Below are 18,853 nucleotides of genomic sequence, written 5' to 3' on the forward strand. Positions count from 1 at the left end.
AGTGTGTATGTATACCTGTGCGCGCGAACGCGCGCACACACACACACACACACACACACACACACACGCACGCACACACACACACACACACACACACATATATATGAGTATGAGTGTGTATGAATGTAAATTTGCATATCGTGCATACCATTGAGGTGTATTATTAAATTACCTCTGAGATCATTGATGATCACACTCCAGTCTGGTAGGTGGCGGTAAATGCACCTTAAGTTGGTTGCCATCCGCCAATAAAACTCAACGGAACAAGAAGAAGAAGAAGGATGTTTTGTCACTTGTAGTTCCGGTGGCTTTCTGCAGCCTGTATGTACTGTGAATTAAGACCCGAAAAGATATCACACCTAGCTAATTTCTACGGAGACTGACGTTCATTGTTTCCGTTAAACGTGATCTCAGAGTGACCTCTGGGAGGTTCTGCGCTTCTGGGTCATGTACCGGCCGGACCAACCTGAGCAGAGGCCACGGGTGCCGTTTGGTCCTCCACCGCCCCTCGGTCTGCATATCAGACCTCCAGTGGCCTGTCCCCCGCCTCACCCTGGACACGGTGGACCGTTTTCGGAGAGCCGTTTTCTGTTCAGCAGGCCGCCAGCAAGCCACTTCGTCAGTGTACGTACCGACTTTTTCCAGATCTACCTCTGTGGCTAATAGCAGTTCTTTACTGCGCGGTTAGCTTTACACAGACGGCAGGTTGTTTCAGACCAGGGGCTGCTGCTGCTGCTGCTGCTGTCTTTGTTCTGCTACAGCTTCTATTACTGTGGAGTATATATCGGAATTTGAAATGAGTGAACACCCCTGTTCACTTATTTGTTCACTTATTTACGTTGTTTCGCAATGTAAACACTTTTCAGCACTGATCACATTTATGTCACGATTAAACTTCAGCTGTATGCTAAATGAACCAATCATGAGCTGTCTGCGGTGCTTCACTGCATGCTTCTATATTATTTCAGTTTTTAAATGAACAGTGTTCCTGACGGCCATTCTGGAGGTCATGTAAACTAGAACCATAGCCTGACAGTTTGGAGGAAATTGACTTTGTCATTTAGTCTTTGTTTTTTCTTTTTCTTTTTGCACAGTAGTAGTGTAATGTAATTGATTGTAGTGGGACAATCAATAAGGTAGGTATCGAAAAGAGCATACGCCTATTCAAGAAATGTTTACCTCAGTACAGTTTTTAATGTATAAAATGTGCATATGTATTATTGGATTAAAAGACTATTTACAATATGTAAAAAAAAAAAAAAAAAAAAAGTAAAACTGCAAATGCATAAATGTTTTCAGTGAAACAAGATTTTGAACTGAACGAGAACAGTCTTTGAAAGATATCACTAGTTTGTATGAGAGCAGAAGCTCAGAGACGATGGGGCCCCTTGGTTATGGACCAGGTCACCTCTTCATTCTAAGCAGCTCCTTCACCGTCTCCTCTTAAATCCATCTATTTTCCCAGCAATCAACACAGCATAAATCGTTTGTTCTTTCATGGAAGTTATGTTTCCTGATATTGTTCTATCTTCACTTATCCCCTTAATGTACAATACTTTGATCAACCATTTGTTGTTTTCAGTTGTGCTTTATAAAAAGACGAATTTTACTGAATAGCCACAGATTCAGCATTTAAGCACAGCTTATGTTGATCCTCAAAACCATGGTGTGTTTTTGCAACCAGCTTCTTTGATCTTACCCAGTTTATAATAGACACAAATCATAATTCACATATAATTGACAGTAAACTTATGTCCCAAAGTCAATGATCCGATGCACTTTGTTAAAGTTTGGATCCATTCTGACATGAATTTGTGTGAACTGAAATATCAGAGCGAGTCGTACTCTATGATCAAACGATCATACAGCCATTTTTCCACTCTGTGTCTGTTTAATAACAGAATGATAGAGGTTGTTTAGTGTCAGAGTTAGCAGGGGGACCTTTAGGGCTAAACAATGTTATAAAATCATGGGATGGTAATATTGCAGATAAACATTATAACATCATCAGTTGAAGTAAATCCATATTTTCCTTTCTTACTGTTATCTCTGCCTCGAAGACTCTGGGATGTTAACCCCCATGGCCACAGTCAGCTCTGATGGGGTGAGCATCTTATAAAGTGAAAATCTTCATGGAGACAGAATTCTTTGCAGTCTGAGCTCATGGAGTAAAATTATTGCATTCCTAACACTTGGGTGATATTACGCACACAGATGCTGTGATGATGTTTCATAAGCAACATCTTTGAATCATGATTGAACATCTTTAGTTTTCTAATAGTCATTTTATGTAAACTTTATTAGCATTGCAGAATACAGCTAACATGGCCATGGCTGGACACCTGCTGTTGTCTGTGTTTGTGGAAAATCCTCCTTCATACAGAGCAAAATATGAAGTTTAACTAAGTAACTGTGAAATGACTAAGAGCAGTATGCTGATGAAACACAAATTTGGTTGGCCTTACCACTTAAAACTACACCTAATTAAAAGATGAAATGCACACTAATGAAGTATATCTGAGTTATTTGGAAATGGCAGTGCCAGGCCATGAGCAGGGTAGAACAGCTTGGTTAGTGTGGTTCTATTGTATAACAGTAAAATTAGTTGGAATCCAGAAGTCGATGCAAAGTGAGGCTGATAAATTATACACATTTCGAGGTGCCTATAAATGTTTTCGAAGAACCTTTTGGTTTTCATACCAACCCGTAGAAGTCATAAAATTATTATTAAAGATGTATATAAAAAACCCTAATTAAAATGACACTTTTGCTTAAAATCTAAACCATATTGTTGTTTTGTACTTTTCTCAGCCAACAGCAAGATTTTCTGCAGTCCATTTACGTATTTAGTTTTTCCTTCCGTCACGACAAACGGTTATTTTTTCCTGAAGATGGACAATTTGTGCCGGACAGAGTAAGTTGACATGAACATTAGTTGTTTAAATACTGTTCTCAACCACATATTTTATATATTAATGCTGATATTCAGTCAACACGTTTTCAGTGGCAAACTTTAACTGCCTATTTTGCAAGATTAGCTTATTCCTCACCTTTGTTTTCTTAAGTTTTTGTATGACTGTTTTTGCATTCTTCTTGTGTTATGTTAAGTAAAGTGTTAAAGGTAATAATGCGGTTCTCATATTTTGCAGGGTAAAATTAAAAGTGAACAGAACCCCTGAAGAGATGATTTGACTTTTGAGACGTTCTCAGCTGTTTCTGCTGTGGCTTATACAGCACTGACGAACAGGCTTGGAGAAACTAATGCACTTGTCTGGAGATGTGTAAAAGTTTGAGCTATTGAGAAATTTGCAAACTTATCTAACATCGCATAGTTCTAAATGGATAAAATTTGCATTCTACTTTTGTCTTTCATTTGATCATTATTAGTATTATTCATGTGTTTCCAGATGTTTTTTTTAAGTGTCTCTGGTTCACGTTTTGTTATTATACTGCTAATTTTTTTTTATCAACTTACTGAAATTAGAAGACGATGTATATATTTTTGTACGGTTTATGACTGTGCATTCTTATGACCTCGTCAATTTTGATTAATAGCCGTGCAGTTTAAGATAAAATTCTGTAGCAAATGTGCACATTCTCATTGATTCTAACTTTGGAAGTGATCATTTGTTAAGTTTACGCTTTTATTTCAAGCATGTTTAGAACTTTGTCCTTGAGCGAAAACACAATCAAATGTGGAGATCAAGACCTGGATCAACCTTCGACACGTCAGTGTTGTCAATCTGCACATGGAGGAGTAAAGAAGATTGTTCTACTAAAAGCTGAGATGTTTGAATATGTTTATTCGTGGTCTCAGCAATTTTGAATATGTATTTATCACTCTTTTGTAGTTTTGATGTTCAGTAGGCTATCATTTGAGTTATTTTAAAAATGTTTCTGCAACTTCCAAAAATTAATTACTAAACTATAAATTTGAATCGGTATTTCTTTTGTCTAATTTACTCATTAAATTTAATTTTATGTCAAACATTTGATGCACTTAATTGTTTAATGTAACAATGGCTTTATTTTGCTTTTGCACCAGTGATGTATTTTATTTTTGGGTGAGCTTTTGTGACAACTGTAAAGATGTGACTGGTAAGTTTTATAAAAAAACAAAAAAACAAGGATTGTATTGAAATGTAGTGTCAGTGAGATCAATTAGCTCTAAACTAACTAAAGAATTAGTTTAGACAACGTAAGAAACTTGGTATGTTCCAAACATTTCACGGCAGTTTTGGTGAACCTGCATAGTTCTGCAGAATTATGAGAGGCAATTTTGTCTTTTTTTTAAATGAAAGGTTCCATGACATCAGAGTTTCTTTCCTGAAACGACTCATCTTCATGCTTCTGAACCAGAGTTAATGCAACGTATATGTTCAATCTATAGTTATACCAGTTATAAGTCAGTTTCAGTCTTTCATAGCTGCATGTCCAGCAACATACTCTGGTTCTGTGTTGCACACTAAACAAACCTACTCACACTTCTTCCAGTGTCAGTTAACACCTCTTCAGGTCATTCCACAGTTCATATGCGAACTGATAAACAGAAGTTGCCTGTAAACATGAAGTATAGCCAAATGAAGGATGTTCTGCATCGTTTGATTGTCTATGGTTCAATTGAAATGTTTGTAATTGGCCTATCAAGTGTGCCATCCTGAGCATTAATTCTTTTATATCATCAATGTGTGTTTTTTTGTTTGTATATTTTCTATAACTTCGTGTATTCTAAGAATAAGACCAAAATACATTTCTGTTTATGGATAAAGTTTGAGATATTAAAACATTTTGAATATTTAAGATGACCATTTTTACAAGTTTACATAATAGTAACTATTTGCATAGAGATGGACTTACCGGCAAACAATGAGACCCCTTTGGACCTAGACATCACTTTCACCTATATACTGATGACTTAAGTTTTATTTTGTATGTCACTAAAACATGAATTCTGAATACTCTCAGCCCCACTGTAGCAACTTCCCTGTAGACCGTAGTATAGTGGGAGGCAACCAGCAGCTTGTTCCTTTGGCAGAACTGCAATGTCATCAGGCCCCTCCGTGGAATCCTTTAATTGTGAAACGCCACTCTCAAGACAACAGGTCTGTGTGAGAATATATTTTTAAGCTGCTACTGGAACTCTGTTGTACTTTTATTTCATTAAAAATTTGAAATGCATTCTTATTCATTTTTAGTGATCGGGCTGGAGAGGAATTTCTGAGATGCCTTGCGGCCAACAAACCTCTACCAGACTATCTCAAAGGGAATATGGCATACAATTTGTTTGATGCTTTGAAGTCTGCTAAAGACCTGAAAGAAGCAGTCAAAGGAGATCCACAGTTCCAGAAGCATGTTGGCAGGGACAAGAGTCGAAGCAGAAGTCAAAGTCGGGGCAGAAGTCGAGGGAGGTCTCGAGCCAAAAGCCGACCAAGAAGCAAAAGCAGGGGAAGAAGCAGAAGTACGGGAAGAAGCAAAAGCTGTGTGCGTGGAAAGAGTCGAGCTAGAAGCAAAAGCAGGGCTCGCAGTCGGAGCCGAAGTCAGAGCAAGAAGAGTCACAAACGAAGTAAGAGCAAAGTCAGAAGGTCCAAGTCCCGTAGTGCCAGTATTGAAAAAAAGAGGAAGAGGACCCCTGTGCATAGTAGCAACAGCAGTGTTGACAGCAGCAATTTGACAGGAAACAGTTTGTTAGAAGGACTCAAGATGGTCATGAAGAGCAAAGATTTGGAAGAACGGTTACCAGCGCTCAAAGATGCCATCCTTGGTATTCAGGTAAGAGTCTTCAGCCGTTACTTTTTCACTGTCATTTTGAAAAATTGTTACCTGTGATTTTCTTTTAAATGAAAGTACTGCAATTCATCTGCATTTCATTTTCCTTCAGTTTCATTAATATTCAATCAGTTGAACAGAGAATCCACATTGTGCAATCACACATGTAAAGTCGACAGCTGGACAAAATGAATAAAAGAAGTGGTGAGAAAACATGTTTCTTTTAATTGAAAAAGTACAAACTGTAGCTTACATGCATTTGTAAAGTAAATAAAGTGCACCAAGTACCCTGCTCTGAATAGTTTGATWCCTTTTTAACCTTGACACTYAACATCTGAAGGAATCACTCTAARCCTGATGACCTAATCACTCTCCCGGTGAAGCAAGCAGTGAGTGAGCAAGGTGACAGTTGGATGTTACGATACTTGCGGATGAATATCGATTTTTTTCTAGGAAATAAAATATCAATATATATCGCAAAATCGATATTATTACACAGCCCCACTTTCAAATACTTAAAAACCTTTATTTAAACATGGCGAGTGTCAAGATGGGCCACTGAAAAAGTGGCCCATCAAGCTTCGCTCATGAACAAATTCATTTGATCACATTCATGCACAGGGCTACCAACATCGATGGGTTTGAACGGTATGTATTACGCTCAACTGTCACTCAACTTCATATGTTTGTGAAGCCAGTGGAGCAAATAAGTTAATGTAATGCTCTGCAGCTTAAATACCACTGGTCATAACGTCTCACAGAACCCAACTTTACAAAATACAAACTTGATTTCAAGTGCAGAAATCGATGGTAAAGCAATAAAAGATGAAATTTTATGTGTTTGAAGGGTATGTATTACACTCTGGAAATAACAGAAATGAATTACAATTTGATCATATTGTTCATGCAGAATGCATTTATTACCAGACCAATTTCATTTTTCCCCTTATTCCTTGTAAGTATTTGTTTTAATTTGTTCTGCACAGGTCTTTGATGAAACCAAAAAGCTGGAAAGTACCTCTGCTAAGTACAAGATTGAGAAGCGGAACAGTCTGGACAATATAACATCGATGGAGAGCGACAGCATGTTGCTGCCTCATGAGAGAGTTGGCAGTGACTTTTCTTGGCTCAATGACAACGGTCAGGAGAACCTGTCCGTTCAGAAGACTAGCGTGCTGGAGGATGAGGAGTCTTTCTTGTATGGGGCTGAACCACCTCACAATGGAGGCCACGTCAAAGTGGAAAAAAACTATTTTTCTGGTGTTGGCGGTCACCAGAACAAGTCCCTATACAGTGGGCTCAATAATTTGGTCGATCCAAAACACCCCCAACAGATATCTTTATCAACTTTTTCCTCCGTCAGTCTGGATAACTTAGAATGTGAGAAAATCAAGACTATATTAAATAGTCTGGGTGGAACATCAGATATTGGCAAGATGCTGATGAAGACTCAAGGCCAAAAGGAGGGCAGTGAGGTGTCTGGTGCACTATTCAGTTCTGACACAGCAGCAGAGACACTGACTAACCCAAATGTACGGAAAGCTCTGGAGTCTCTTCAGTCTCTGATCAAAGGTTAGCACCTTCTTGTCTGTTACAACAAGGCCAATTTTTTTTTCTTCAGTATGTTGCCCAATGTCAAAGACGAGGTTATCCTTGTGAATTTAAATCAGTGTTATGTATGTAGAATAGAATGACTCTTCATGAGACTAATTCTACAACAAAGGATCCTCAGTCCTGAGGCTTCCTCATATCTGCTGTAACACAGATTACTGCAGAAGATCCTTCCTGCCCACAGCTATTTTTATCTATAGCTCCTCATCAATTAAACTCGGAGAGCTTGATGTACATTTACTTTGCCTTTGGTCCCACCAAAGTATTTTACAATCTACTTTAATATATCACTTACTGATAGTAGCTCAAGAGTTTTTGTCGTGTCTCCTCACTGTCTCCTGATTTGGAGTTGAATCTTGAGGAGATCTTGATTTTCTGAGACCGATTTTTGAGTTTCTTATCATACAGCTGCGGCTTATCTTCCAGTTATTTATCTAGCTCTGCTGAACAAAGCAAAGAGTGGACATAAAAAAGTAAAATGCTGATAATAATAATTAAGATTGTCTCAGGCATTAGCTTCTTTACTGACGTCTTGTATGCACTGAAATGTGTTTTGTCTAATTTCCTTAAGCAACAAAGGAGAAACGGACAAAAAGTAATGACCAGTCCCTGACCTCATCTGATAAACACAAGGTAAGAGATTTTCAAGCAACCATGATTATGAAATTAAACATCCAAATGTTGAAACGGATCCTCTCACACTTATTCTTAAAAACATTCCCTATGCTTTACAGTCAGATGGCTATGGTGATAAGAAAAGAGCTAAAATGAAGCAAATTGAATCCTTAGCAGCAGAAATGGAGGAGTTGCTCAGATACGAAGGTAACAAGTTTTCTCTGTAGGTTTTCTTCCTTCTGTAAACCCTATTTCTACCATACTTTGCAGCATTTATTTTCTGTTTCCAGGGCTGGGTTTTATTTCTCCAGTGGTTGGGTTTTACTGCCAGAAATGTCAGGAGTTCATTGGAGATTTGAATTCTGCTGAAAACCATGCAACTTTCCACCAAAGTGTGAGTATGTGTGTCCTGGATGTTCTGTTGCTTTCTTGAAAATGTGAACGTTATTTGGTGATAAAGCTGCCTGCCCATGTTCAGAGTGCCTATTTTATTAGGCAATAAATGACTTTTGTCCATCCAGTCAACTTGTCAGTCAGTTGACTACCCTATAAATATCTGAAATCATAGAAAAATGTTGGACCTGTAATTGCTATAAAAGGACAAAAGTGTGGACAGTTTGACCTGCCTAGCAAAATATGACGGAACCTTTCAGTACAGTTCATCTGGAAAGTATTTACTGCGTTTCATTTGTTCCACATTTTATGTAAAGTACTTTTATTCAAATTCTATTAAATTGTCTTTACTAAAAATTCTACATACAAATATCCCATTATGACAATATTAAAATGAAATTTAGATATTTTCAAATAAATTAAAAATAGGAAACCAAGAAATCACATACACATAAGTATTCACAGCTCATACTTAATACTTTGTTGAACCACCTTTGGCTGCAATTTCAGCCTCCAGTGTTTTTGAACATGATGCTACCAGCTTAACACCTATGTTTATACAGTCTGACCCATTCCTCTCTGCAGTTCTTACCCAGCTCCACCAGGTTGGATGGAAATGTCTGTCAGTCATTTTCAGATCTCTCCAGAGATATTCAATCAAATTCCAATTTTGACTTTTCTGCTGCTGTGCTGTGGTGCACTTTCTGCCTGCATTTTACGAAAACTATTTAGTTGTTGCAATAAAGAATCGTCCTATGGGCTCTTTGCACCTACGGCGTTGCCGTCACATCTCCAGGAGCTAATGCGGCTCACTTGTTTCCGCTTTGAGTTACCATGACTGACTAAGCCATATTTCAGATACAAAAAAGCAATACTATGAACATTGTTGTCTTCCTATTATAATGGGCTTTTAAGTTTTCATTAATTTCCAAGCGATTATGAATTAAGAAGATGGTGGCTTGTAAATATTTGCCTTTACAAGTTAAAGCTAACGCTACACAACACAAAATTTGCAACCTTCACTTCATTCCGGATCAGCCTAAAAATATCGGGGATACGGATGGTAAATAAAGGAGCCTTCACTGAGTTATTTCCATGGAATCACCTCTGTATTCAGCCTGAAAGAGCGAGTTTATGGGAACGAGTGAGCAGCAGATCACAGCCAGACAGCCGAGCGACTGATCCGCCTGTACATACTGCTGTAAACACCGTCCTATCTGAGCTCTTCACAAGAAACATGCAAAGGTAATAAAATGAAATAACACAAAGACCTTAAGGGACACGGTCATGTTTTTCTAAAAGCAGCAACTTTGATCCTGAACAGTCAGCTGAACCAGAACTCTGACAGCAGAGCTGTGCTGCTGTTAAGTTATGAGGCTTGTTGTGCTCCGTCATGCTTCGGAAGTAAAACGCCCGAACCGTAATCTCCCCCGTTAGTCTCTGACACTAACGACAATAAACACACATAATATACTTGAAAATAAGATAAAAACATTGTCCGTTATAATGTTTAGATACTTAAATAGCACATTTTTACAAGAACAATGTCGGAGAATATTGCCTACTAGCATCAGCTAAGGTTAATGTTTGCCACAAAGTTTAAAATAAAACTCACCTTCGTATCAGTGAATGTATAACAAGGCGTACATCTTAAAAACTTACTCCAGCTTACTTGTTGGGGCTTCGGATCGATGTACAAACCTCGGCCAAGTCCTGCAAGCACCTAGTGTAAAATATTTGTATTGGATCGGAAACAATCGAACCGCTTTTCCCCGAACACGGAAGCTGAGGTGCAAAGAGTCCATTGGAGGATGCTTTACTCTTTTAATGTGTTCCGAATGTCATCAAGTTGATATCTTGACATTCCTGTTGTATTAAATTCAGGCTGACTTTTTTTAGTTGTTTATTTATTTTTACATTTTGAAATTTTTTAGCGGTTGGACAAGCATGCTAGAGAGAGCAAAGGTCACAGCAGCAGCACCAGCAGCCAACCCTCCCATTCAGCCTCCTGGAGTGATAGAGACCTTCAGCGGAACTTGAAGGACGAGAAGGAGCACCGGAGCAGCCAACGAGACATCAGGTCTGAGCAGGCAAACATCTTCTTACAGGAAGAGATGAAGAAGGAGAGGATGCTCATAACCGTCAGCAGAGGGCTAACGCCTCCATCTCAAAGTGTCACTGTGAAACAGGAGAACAAGGAGCACAGGAAAGGCAAAGAAAAACCAGACAGCAAAGATAAATCGTCCAAAACCAGCAGAGAGAAACACAAGGCGGAAAATTCTGGGAGCTGTGACAGCAATGAAGACGACAAATCACCTAAAGTCAAACATTCTAAAAAGAAAAAGAAGGAGAAAAAGAAGAAGAAGAAGAAGAGTAAGGATTAATGTTTGTCGCGTACAGGTTTCTAGGAGTGCTGACACACCGCTGCAACTCAACATTAAAACTTTCTGGTCTTAAATTTTGTCAAGAAACCTCTTTCTGTAGATTTTTTTTTTGTTATTCTGATCTGAGAAGAGAGTTCTCGTTAAAAATCCAGAATTTATTTTACTGCATTGGTAAGTTCTCCTGCAGAGACAAAAAAACATAAAGAAGTATCTGTATGTGTGTTATAGAGAGGGATGTTGGTAGGAGTCACATCCTGGATTGGATTTTTGAGGCAGATGGATTTTCAGGTGTTTGTCTTTTTATCTTTATTCCTCAGTCTGTAGTTTTAATGGAACTTGGTGTTGGCTGACAGTAGGAAGGACTCCAAAATGTCATACTGTCCTTGCTTTCTGATTCCACCGCCTAAACACATCCATCTTTACTGGTTCCGTTTATGTACTTTTACATCACAACTGGCTAATTGTTGTTGCATTCATAATGAGTATTTTCCAATTCTTTATTTTCCTATTTTTACCAGAACTCCCAACATGACACGTGTCTGTATCTTGTGATATTGTAAATAAAGAAACCAAACCTTTTAAATAAAATGTGTGGAAAAGTCAGATGTAATTGTTGAAGTGGTGTCATTGTTGCCAGAATAATGTTACTGCCAAAAAGGCCATATTTCTATCTTGTCTGAAACCTGGATAGTCATGAGGTGTCCGTGCAACAGACATGGTTTCAGATTTGTCATCTTTGGTGTTACGGGGCTGTTCTATGAAACAACCTGCACTGCTGGAAAAGTGCAAAACTCACCCTGAACCTGAAGGGTGATGAATACTTTTATTGTCTTCCTCACAATAAGAAAAGTTTTTTTAAGAAGTTACAAATCTGCTGGGGGCATGAATGTAAAATGTATAGTGCGGTTACCTACATTTGTACACCTTTACACTGATAATTTGTAGAAACAAAATAAATTTTTATGCTAATTGTCATGACAGAGTGTACAGCCTGAGGAATTGTTTCATTTACTGAATTTGGGATGAAATGTAAACACTATTGAAACCAAATTAGACTGCACAGTACCACAGATGGTAGTTGTACCAACTGCGCTACAGCAACAAGGTCCTGCAGCTGAATCCCGTCTCTGGATCATTCTGCATGAGTTTGTATGTTCTCCCTGTGCATGTAAGAATTCTCTCCAGGTATGCCAACTTCCTCCTAAAGTCCAAAAACATGACTGTAGCGTGAATTGGTCTCTGTAGGTGTATTACAGAGAAGAATGTGGTGCGTGCATGGCTCCTTGTCCTGTTTGTCTCTGTGTTGCCCTATGATGGAATGGCAGTTGTGAAATTTTTTCTTGTATATGCCACTCAATTATTATTTTTATTACAGAAATTCAATTCATTTCCCTTTCTCCTACTCCATGGAAATAGTTTGGACACCTGATTCCTTAGGATTAAAGAAGATACAAGGGCAAGTGGTGAAATGAGTGTCAGCGTACCGTTTATCTAACAGAGCCTATGCCACATTATTGTAAATGTCCAGAATACAATTTGAATTCATAAATGTGTCTATACGTTGGAGCAGAGAGAGTGAAGACAGGCGGCAAATGGAACAAAAATCAAACCAGAGATGGTTGTGTTGAGGACTGCAGCACCTGAGCCACATAGTGCCCCTTCAGTTATGCATTGACCCCGGCTGCTTCATTTTCCTTCATTTTTTTTGCATCCAACGTATTTTTTCAAGATACTATTTGATAATTTTTGAAGCTGAATATCACAATTTACTAATATTTTCTACATTTGTAGGTAGAAGTCGGATACTGACACGGTGAGATGGAGAAAGTAGTTTTCTCTGTGAAGGTGAGTTCCTGCTGTGAGTTGATGTTTTGCTCTCAACATGAAGCTAAATGTAATGCAGGTTGAAGATAACACAGAATATAGATGTATTTTTTTCTACTTTTAATTTTATTTTTTCTAACCTGTTTCTTCATCCAAAAGGACAAACACGCAACATTTGCAACTCAAATGTCTTGTTTTGTTTTTTCATTATTTCTGAGCTCATCAGCTTTTGGGAGTGGCCACAGTTGGTGTCCAAGATTGAATCTTGTTCAGTAACAGAGACCAAAACAATAAACATCTCCCATAACACAAGTTGGACAAACTCAGACATTCACTTCAATAACACATTTAACACCCAACTTTGGTGAAGGATGGACATTATTCTTTGTTCCAGAACTTTAATGCTTCCTCTGGTTTACTGTCTCCCTTTGGAAAGTCCATGTTTTTTATGCCTTATGTACCCTGAATGTTCTCATGAAAAAGCTGAGTACATCTTCCAAACTGCAAGTCAAGAAAATCTATCATTGTTTGTAAACTTTCAAAATAAACTATCTAAAAAAAAAAGATTAAATTTTGTCTTTCTGTCTGTCCTGTTGATTTAAACATAAGAACATGTTATTTAAACTAATATTTTGTTTTTAATGAACATTACAGTTTTGTTTGTTCAAAAACTGGAAATAATCCTCATATTAGTGGGCAACAAGGATTTGTCATACAGATGTTTTCAGTTTGGTTTAGTTTTTTAATGTATCATACCCAGTTTTAAAACCAGTTAGTAGCACTGTTACCTGGCCTTGCGAGAAAGTCCTGGGTTCAAGTCTTGGGCTTTGGGTTTTCTTTCATGGAATATATACTCTGTGCATGCGGGTACCCTCCAGGTATACATTATCTTTAGATATGAGTGTGTCTATGTGTGGTTGCTTGTCCTATAATGGACTGGCAAACTGCTCAGGGTGTATCTCATCTTTCGCCCGTTGACCGCTGGAGATGGACAACAGCTCCTCTTGTGACCCTGCAGAGGTGTTAGTGGATGGATTTAAGAACAACTTCCATCAGCCAAAGTGTGACACAAAAAACAACAAATTGCAACAATTCAAACAAAAAACAACAATTACAACGGAATGAGCTATATGTCTCAGTTGGCTGGAATCTGAGAGGACAGGAAGAAGACCCAGATGAACGCTGATGGTGTCGACAAGGAATACCCAACAGGACGAAACAAAAGCACAAAGGCAGTGACGGCAGTGGAAACATTAATATCAACCAACCTTAAATGTTAAGAAGTGCTCAGTGTATTCTGTCTTTCAGCAGGCGGCAGTAGAGCACTTGTCTAAGATTGGGCAAAGAGCTGCATGAAACAGGAAGGTTCAAGGTTAACCTTTAAAAACAACTGCACTACTGACCAAAAGTGCTGCATTTAACAAATGACCTGCCTGACTAAACTAGAATTTATCTTGTGAGTTTTTGTATTTTGAGCTGAAAGAACCTGATTGAAAAGTCTTTGGCATGAGAATATTAATCTGCTGACTCATTTTAAACAGAGTGAATGTCAGCTCCAACCTGTGCTCTCTCATTGTCCATGTGTGAGTTGATGTATAAGAAAACAATAAGTAAATGTCATCATGAACATTATCGTGATGTTTTGATTTTGATTAATCAAATCATGTTAGTTTAGAAACAGCAATATTGATTTTCTGTTTATGTAAGAAACAACTAGACATGTATTTTTTATTTTTATATCATGATGTTGTGTTTCACTTTTCCATTTCTTTTTAAAGGAGGTTTTGTCAAATATGTAAACACCATAAATATACATGTTTCCATAAAGTCTCAAAGGCTTTCCACTAGGTGGAGACACATTTTCATGCACAGCAGCTGTACTGTTGTACCTACAACTTTATATTTAAAGATACTAGAACAGATATAAAGCATTTTATAAAATTAAATTTATAGAATTAAATCTTCTGTTTGTTGCGCATGTCTGTGCGCAGTGCAGCGGATGTACAGCAGGAGGTGCGGTGTCATGATTTGCGCCTGCTGTTTCTCCGGATTTAACTCATCATGCACAGGGCCGGTCCAAGGCTGTATGAGGCCTTGAGCAAAATTTGACTTGGGGTGTGGGGTCCTTTTGTTGCTGAAAACCTCAGCACCTCTACAGCTTCAGTGTTAGATTTAATCTGGGAGAGGGGAAGTAGTTTAATTCGCCAACCTAAAAAGCAATAGATTATAATTGTAGTTTACTAACATGTATTTGTGAACAAACGAAGCCCAAACTCAAAGATTAAATTGAGAGCATCAGATTTTTGCTATGGTAATAAAACAATCTAATTATGAATATTGTTCTTTGAACTTTTACAAAGTAAACTCGCCAGTTCCTTAAAATCTTAAATGTTAAACAATTTAAAATATTTAGATTTATGTATGCTAAAACAATTGAATAAAAATTAGCAGCATTGATATTCTTAATAAATAAATGTTACATTTATATATCTGTGGTCTGTGTTAAAATATTAGCATTTCTGAGGCTCCTGAAGCGCCTTATAGAGCCACAGACTTAATTTGGATTAAACTGAAGTGCAAATAATTGATATTCGTTTTAATTGTATTTTTTGATTTGTTGTTTGTAAGACTAGTTGTGGGTTTGGATAGCATTTCACTGGCGATGTTTTCCCATAGCATATAATTACCCAGTAATATGTTTACTTTTCCTATCTACTCAATGTCTTTTAAAACAAAAACAAGGTGGACCGCCGGTGGACGACCCTTACTTAGCAGGTTTTCTGGGGGATACCCTGCAGTTTATCCGGCCACTCTACTCTTAGTAACTACTAGGAGGGCCCTGTTATCTCAAGTTATTTACTCCCAATAACTAATGGGGCGCCCTGTCATATATTTTAAAAGATGTAGGGCTCATCTCTGTAGGCTGAGGTTGAAGACTGGATAATTTCAGACAAGCTCACACACTGGTCGTACAGTTCTCAGCAGCCAAACGTGTTATCCTGTCAGCAAAACCAAAATTGTGGAGAAAAATAACTTTAACAAGAATCTGGATGAGAAGCAATAAGAAATGTATTAAAACATTTCAAGGTGAGAACAGGAATTAAGTCAAAGGAGTCTGTCAGGTCTGCTCTGACTAACAGTGGATTCTAGCTTCATTTTATAGGTTCTGGTCAGGGAAGAGAGACTTGACTCGAGTATAAGTGTGAATCCTTGACTCTTATGTACCAAGGATTCTGTGGAGCAGATCATTTCTGGGTTGGGGAAGTAACAGTCTCCAGGATCAAGGATCTCTCCCTTAACAGAGGTCTATGTGAGAGCAGCTTAACCAATTGTATGATAAGACTATGCAGATAACCTAAAACAGAAGAGGGGTGAGGAGCACGTTATGTGTCCTGTGAGAAAATTTTAATTTTGTGGATAACATGAAATATAGCAGGAAACTCGCCTTCTTTCTCTGTCAAACAAGTTCAAACGAGATCCAGGAAAAAAAAAAAATTCCACCCACTTTTGCTAATTTTTCTCACCACCCATCTGTTTATCTGATGGATAATGTTGGCTGTGGGGCATATTGAGGAACACCAGCTTGTTCAGTCTTGCTGTTGAAAACATTCAGGTTTATCTTCGGTTTTCAGTCCTAATCAGAAGAACATGATCAGTGAGTGGCAATATGAACACAGCATGTGGAGAGTACAACTTTAAAGCTGTATAGTTGTTTTTTTGCCTCTTGGAAAAATCTACACCTTTTAACAATAAAGGCAGATTTATTACACATTAGTGTTGGTGATAATTTGTTGGTTAAGGTTGTTTGTTGTCCAAGTTGCTCTGCGATTTCAAAGGCAGAGCAACTTCTTCAAATTTTAAACAAATAATTCAGTCAATGATTTTTTTAATTACAGAGCAATAAGTAAACCTTTCTTTCATTTTAGTAATTTACTAAACAAATCCAGTGTTATTGTTAAAAGGTGTAGATTTCTCCAAGAGGCAAAAAACAACTCTACTGCTTTGAAGTTGTACTCTTCCACCTGCTGAGTTTATGTTGCCACTCACTGAGCATGTTATTCTGATTAGGATTGAAAACCGAAGATAAATCTGAATGTTTTCAAGAACAAGCTGGTGTTCTGGAATATGCCCCACAGCCAACAGTATCCATCAGATAAACAGATGGGTGGTGAAGAAAATTAGCGAAAATGTGCGGAAACCTTTATTTCTCTGGATCTTGTTTGAACTTGTTTGACAGAGAAAGAAGGTGAGTTTCCTCCGCAGGGTGGCTGGGCTCTCCCTTAGAGATAGGGTGAGAAGCTCGGTCATCCGGGAGGGACTCAGAGTAGAGCCGCTGCTCCTCCATGTCGAGAGGAACCAGTTGAGGTGGCTCGGGCATCTGGTTAGGATGCCTCCTGGACGCCTCCCTGGTGAGGACACGCTGGAGGGATTATGTCTTTCGGCAGGCCTGGGAACGCCTTGGGGTTTCCCCGGAGGAGCTGGAAGAAGTGGCTGGGGAGAGGGAAGTCTGGGCCTCCCTTCTGAAGCTGCTGCCCCCGTGACCCGACCCCGGATGAAGCGGAAGAAAATGGATGGATGGAGAAGGTGAGTTTTCTGCTATATTTCATGTTATCCACAAAATTAAAATTTTCTCACAGGACATTTTATTGAAATTGTTATAATGTGTTCCTCACCCCTCTTCTGTTTTAGGTTATCTGCATAGTCTTATACAATTGGTCAAGCTGCTCTCACATAGACCTCTACAGTGTCAAGGGAAAGATCCTTGATCCTAGAGACTGTTACTTCCGCAACCCAGAAATTATCTGCCTTCTTTAGCATTAAATAACAACCCCCTTTCATTAGCAACAGACAAATGGCAAAACCATCTATGTTGGGCTCTACAGAATCTTTGGTACATCAGAGTCAAGGATTCACACTTATAGTCCAGTCAAGTCTCTCTTCTCTGACCAGAACCTATAAAAGGAAGAACACTGTTTGACACTTACAAGCAGTGTGCATAATAAAGTGGCTGGCGAGTGAATTTATGTGCATTCGGTTGAACATGATATAAGCATTTTGGAACTCATCCCGAAATTAAATGCCTAAAGGTCTAACAGACATGTTCTTTGCAGGCATAACCTGACAGCACAAAATGAACTGACAGTGTGTGAACATCAATCACATTTTGAGCTGTTATATAAGAAACCAATTTGCAATGATAGCAGAAGCGCTGCCACCAGTAATATATCTGTAATGGCCTCAGTGATGCTTTACATCAAGAGAAAACATTAGAAGATGATATAACGAATACACACAGATGTAAAACGTATATCATGAAAAAATAATAAAATATAAAACCGTGTCATAATGATCAAATCATGAGGGGTGCATTCATGTTTGAGCTTGTTTGAAGAAATTAATTTGCATAGATAAGAGAAAATTTATCAGTCGTCAAAACATGCTTAACCTTGCAGGGTTGTGGGGGCTGGTACCTATCACTACACTATATATATATATATATACATCCATCCATCCATCCATTTTCTTACACCCTTGTGTCCCTTAATGGGGTCGGGAGGGTTGCTGGTGTCTATCTCCAGCTAACGTTCCGGGCGAGAGGCAAGGTACACCCTGGACAGGTCGCCAGTCTGTCGCAGGGCAACACAGGACACACAACCATGCACACACACACTCACACCTAGGGACAATTTAGACAGACCACTTAACCTAACAGTCATGTTTTGGGACTGTGGGAGGAAACCAGAGTACCCGGAGAAAACCCACGCATGCACAGGGAGAACATGCAAACTCCATGCAGAAAGACCGGGGCCRGGAATCGAACCCAGAACCTTCTTGCTGCAAGGCAACAGCTCTACCAACTGCGCCAATGGCTGGAGAAAGCTGGACTCAAGGACAGCACAGAGGCTCTCATCCTGGCTGCACCTGCACAGGAACAGGCCCTAAACACCAGAGCAATAGAGGCTCAGATCTACCACACCAGACAAGRCCCAAGGTGTAGGTTGTGCAAGGAGGCCCCTGAGACAGTCCAGCACATAATAGCAGGGTGCAAGATGCTATCAGGGAAAGTGTAAGTGGAACGGCATAACAAAGTGGCGGGCATAGTGTGCAGGTACATCTGTGCAGAATATGGACTGGAAGCCCCGAGATCAAAGTGGGGAACACCCCCGAAGGTGGCGGAGAATGACCGAGCTAAGATCCTGTGGGTCTTCCAGATCCAGACAGACAAAATGGTAATGGCGAACCAACCGGACATTGTGGTG

The 18,853-nt window shown here is 38.9% G+C and overlaps 1 protein-coding gene across 1 annotated transcript; it reads left to right on the forward strand.

The window, feature by feature from the left end:
* Positions 1-267: 267 nt before the first annotated feature.
* LOC103476554 (uncharacterized) lies at positions 268-11,374 on the forward strand. Its single transcript, XM_008429001.2, has 8 exons — positions 268-624; positions 4,966-5,102; positions 5,196-5,769; positions 6,753-7,338; positions 7,949-8,010; positions 8,112-8,199; positions 8,283-8,386; positions 10,320-11,374. Exons 1-8 carry the CDS (start codon positions 448-450, stop codon positions 10,767-10,769), a joined length of 2,178 nt encoding a protein of 725 aa, XP_008427223.1. The 5' UTR covers positions 268-447; the 3' UTR covers positions 10,770-11,374.
* Positions 11,375-18,853: the final 7,479 nt, after the last annotated feature.

The sequence above is a fragment of the Poecilia reticulata genome, linkage group LG15 (genome assembly GCF_000633615.1).
Source record: "Poecilia reticulata strain Guanapo linkage group LG15, Guppy_female_1.0+MT, whole genome shotgun sequence".
Taxonomy (NCBI): domain Eukaryota; kingdom Metazoa; phylum Chordata; class Actinopteri; order Cyprinodontiformes; family Poeciliidae; genus Poecilia; species Poecilia reticulata.

What these genes read in the sequence shown, in the direction of transcription:
- LOC103476554 (XM_008429001.2), top strand. Translation starts at nt 448, where the DNA reads ATGTACCGGCCGGACCAACCTGAGCAGAGGCCACGGGTGCCGTTTGGT. An exon ending in CGCCACTCTCAAGACAACAG is followed by an intron (nt 5,103 to 5,195) that starts GTCTGTGTGAGA and finishes ATTCATTTTTAG; the next exon opens with TGATCGGGCTGGAGAGGAAT. An exon ending in ATGCAACTTTCCACCAAAGT is followed by an intron (nt 8,387 to 10,319) that starts GTGAGTATGTGT and finishes GAAATTTTTTAG; the next exon opens with CGGTTGGACAAGCATGCTAG.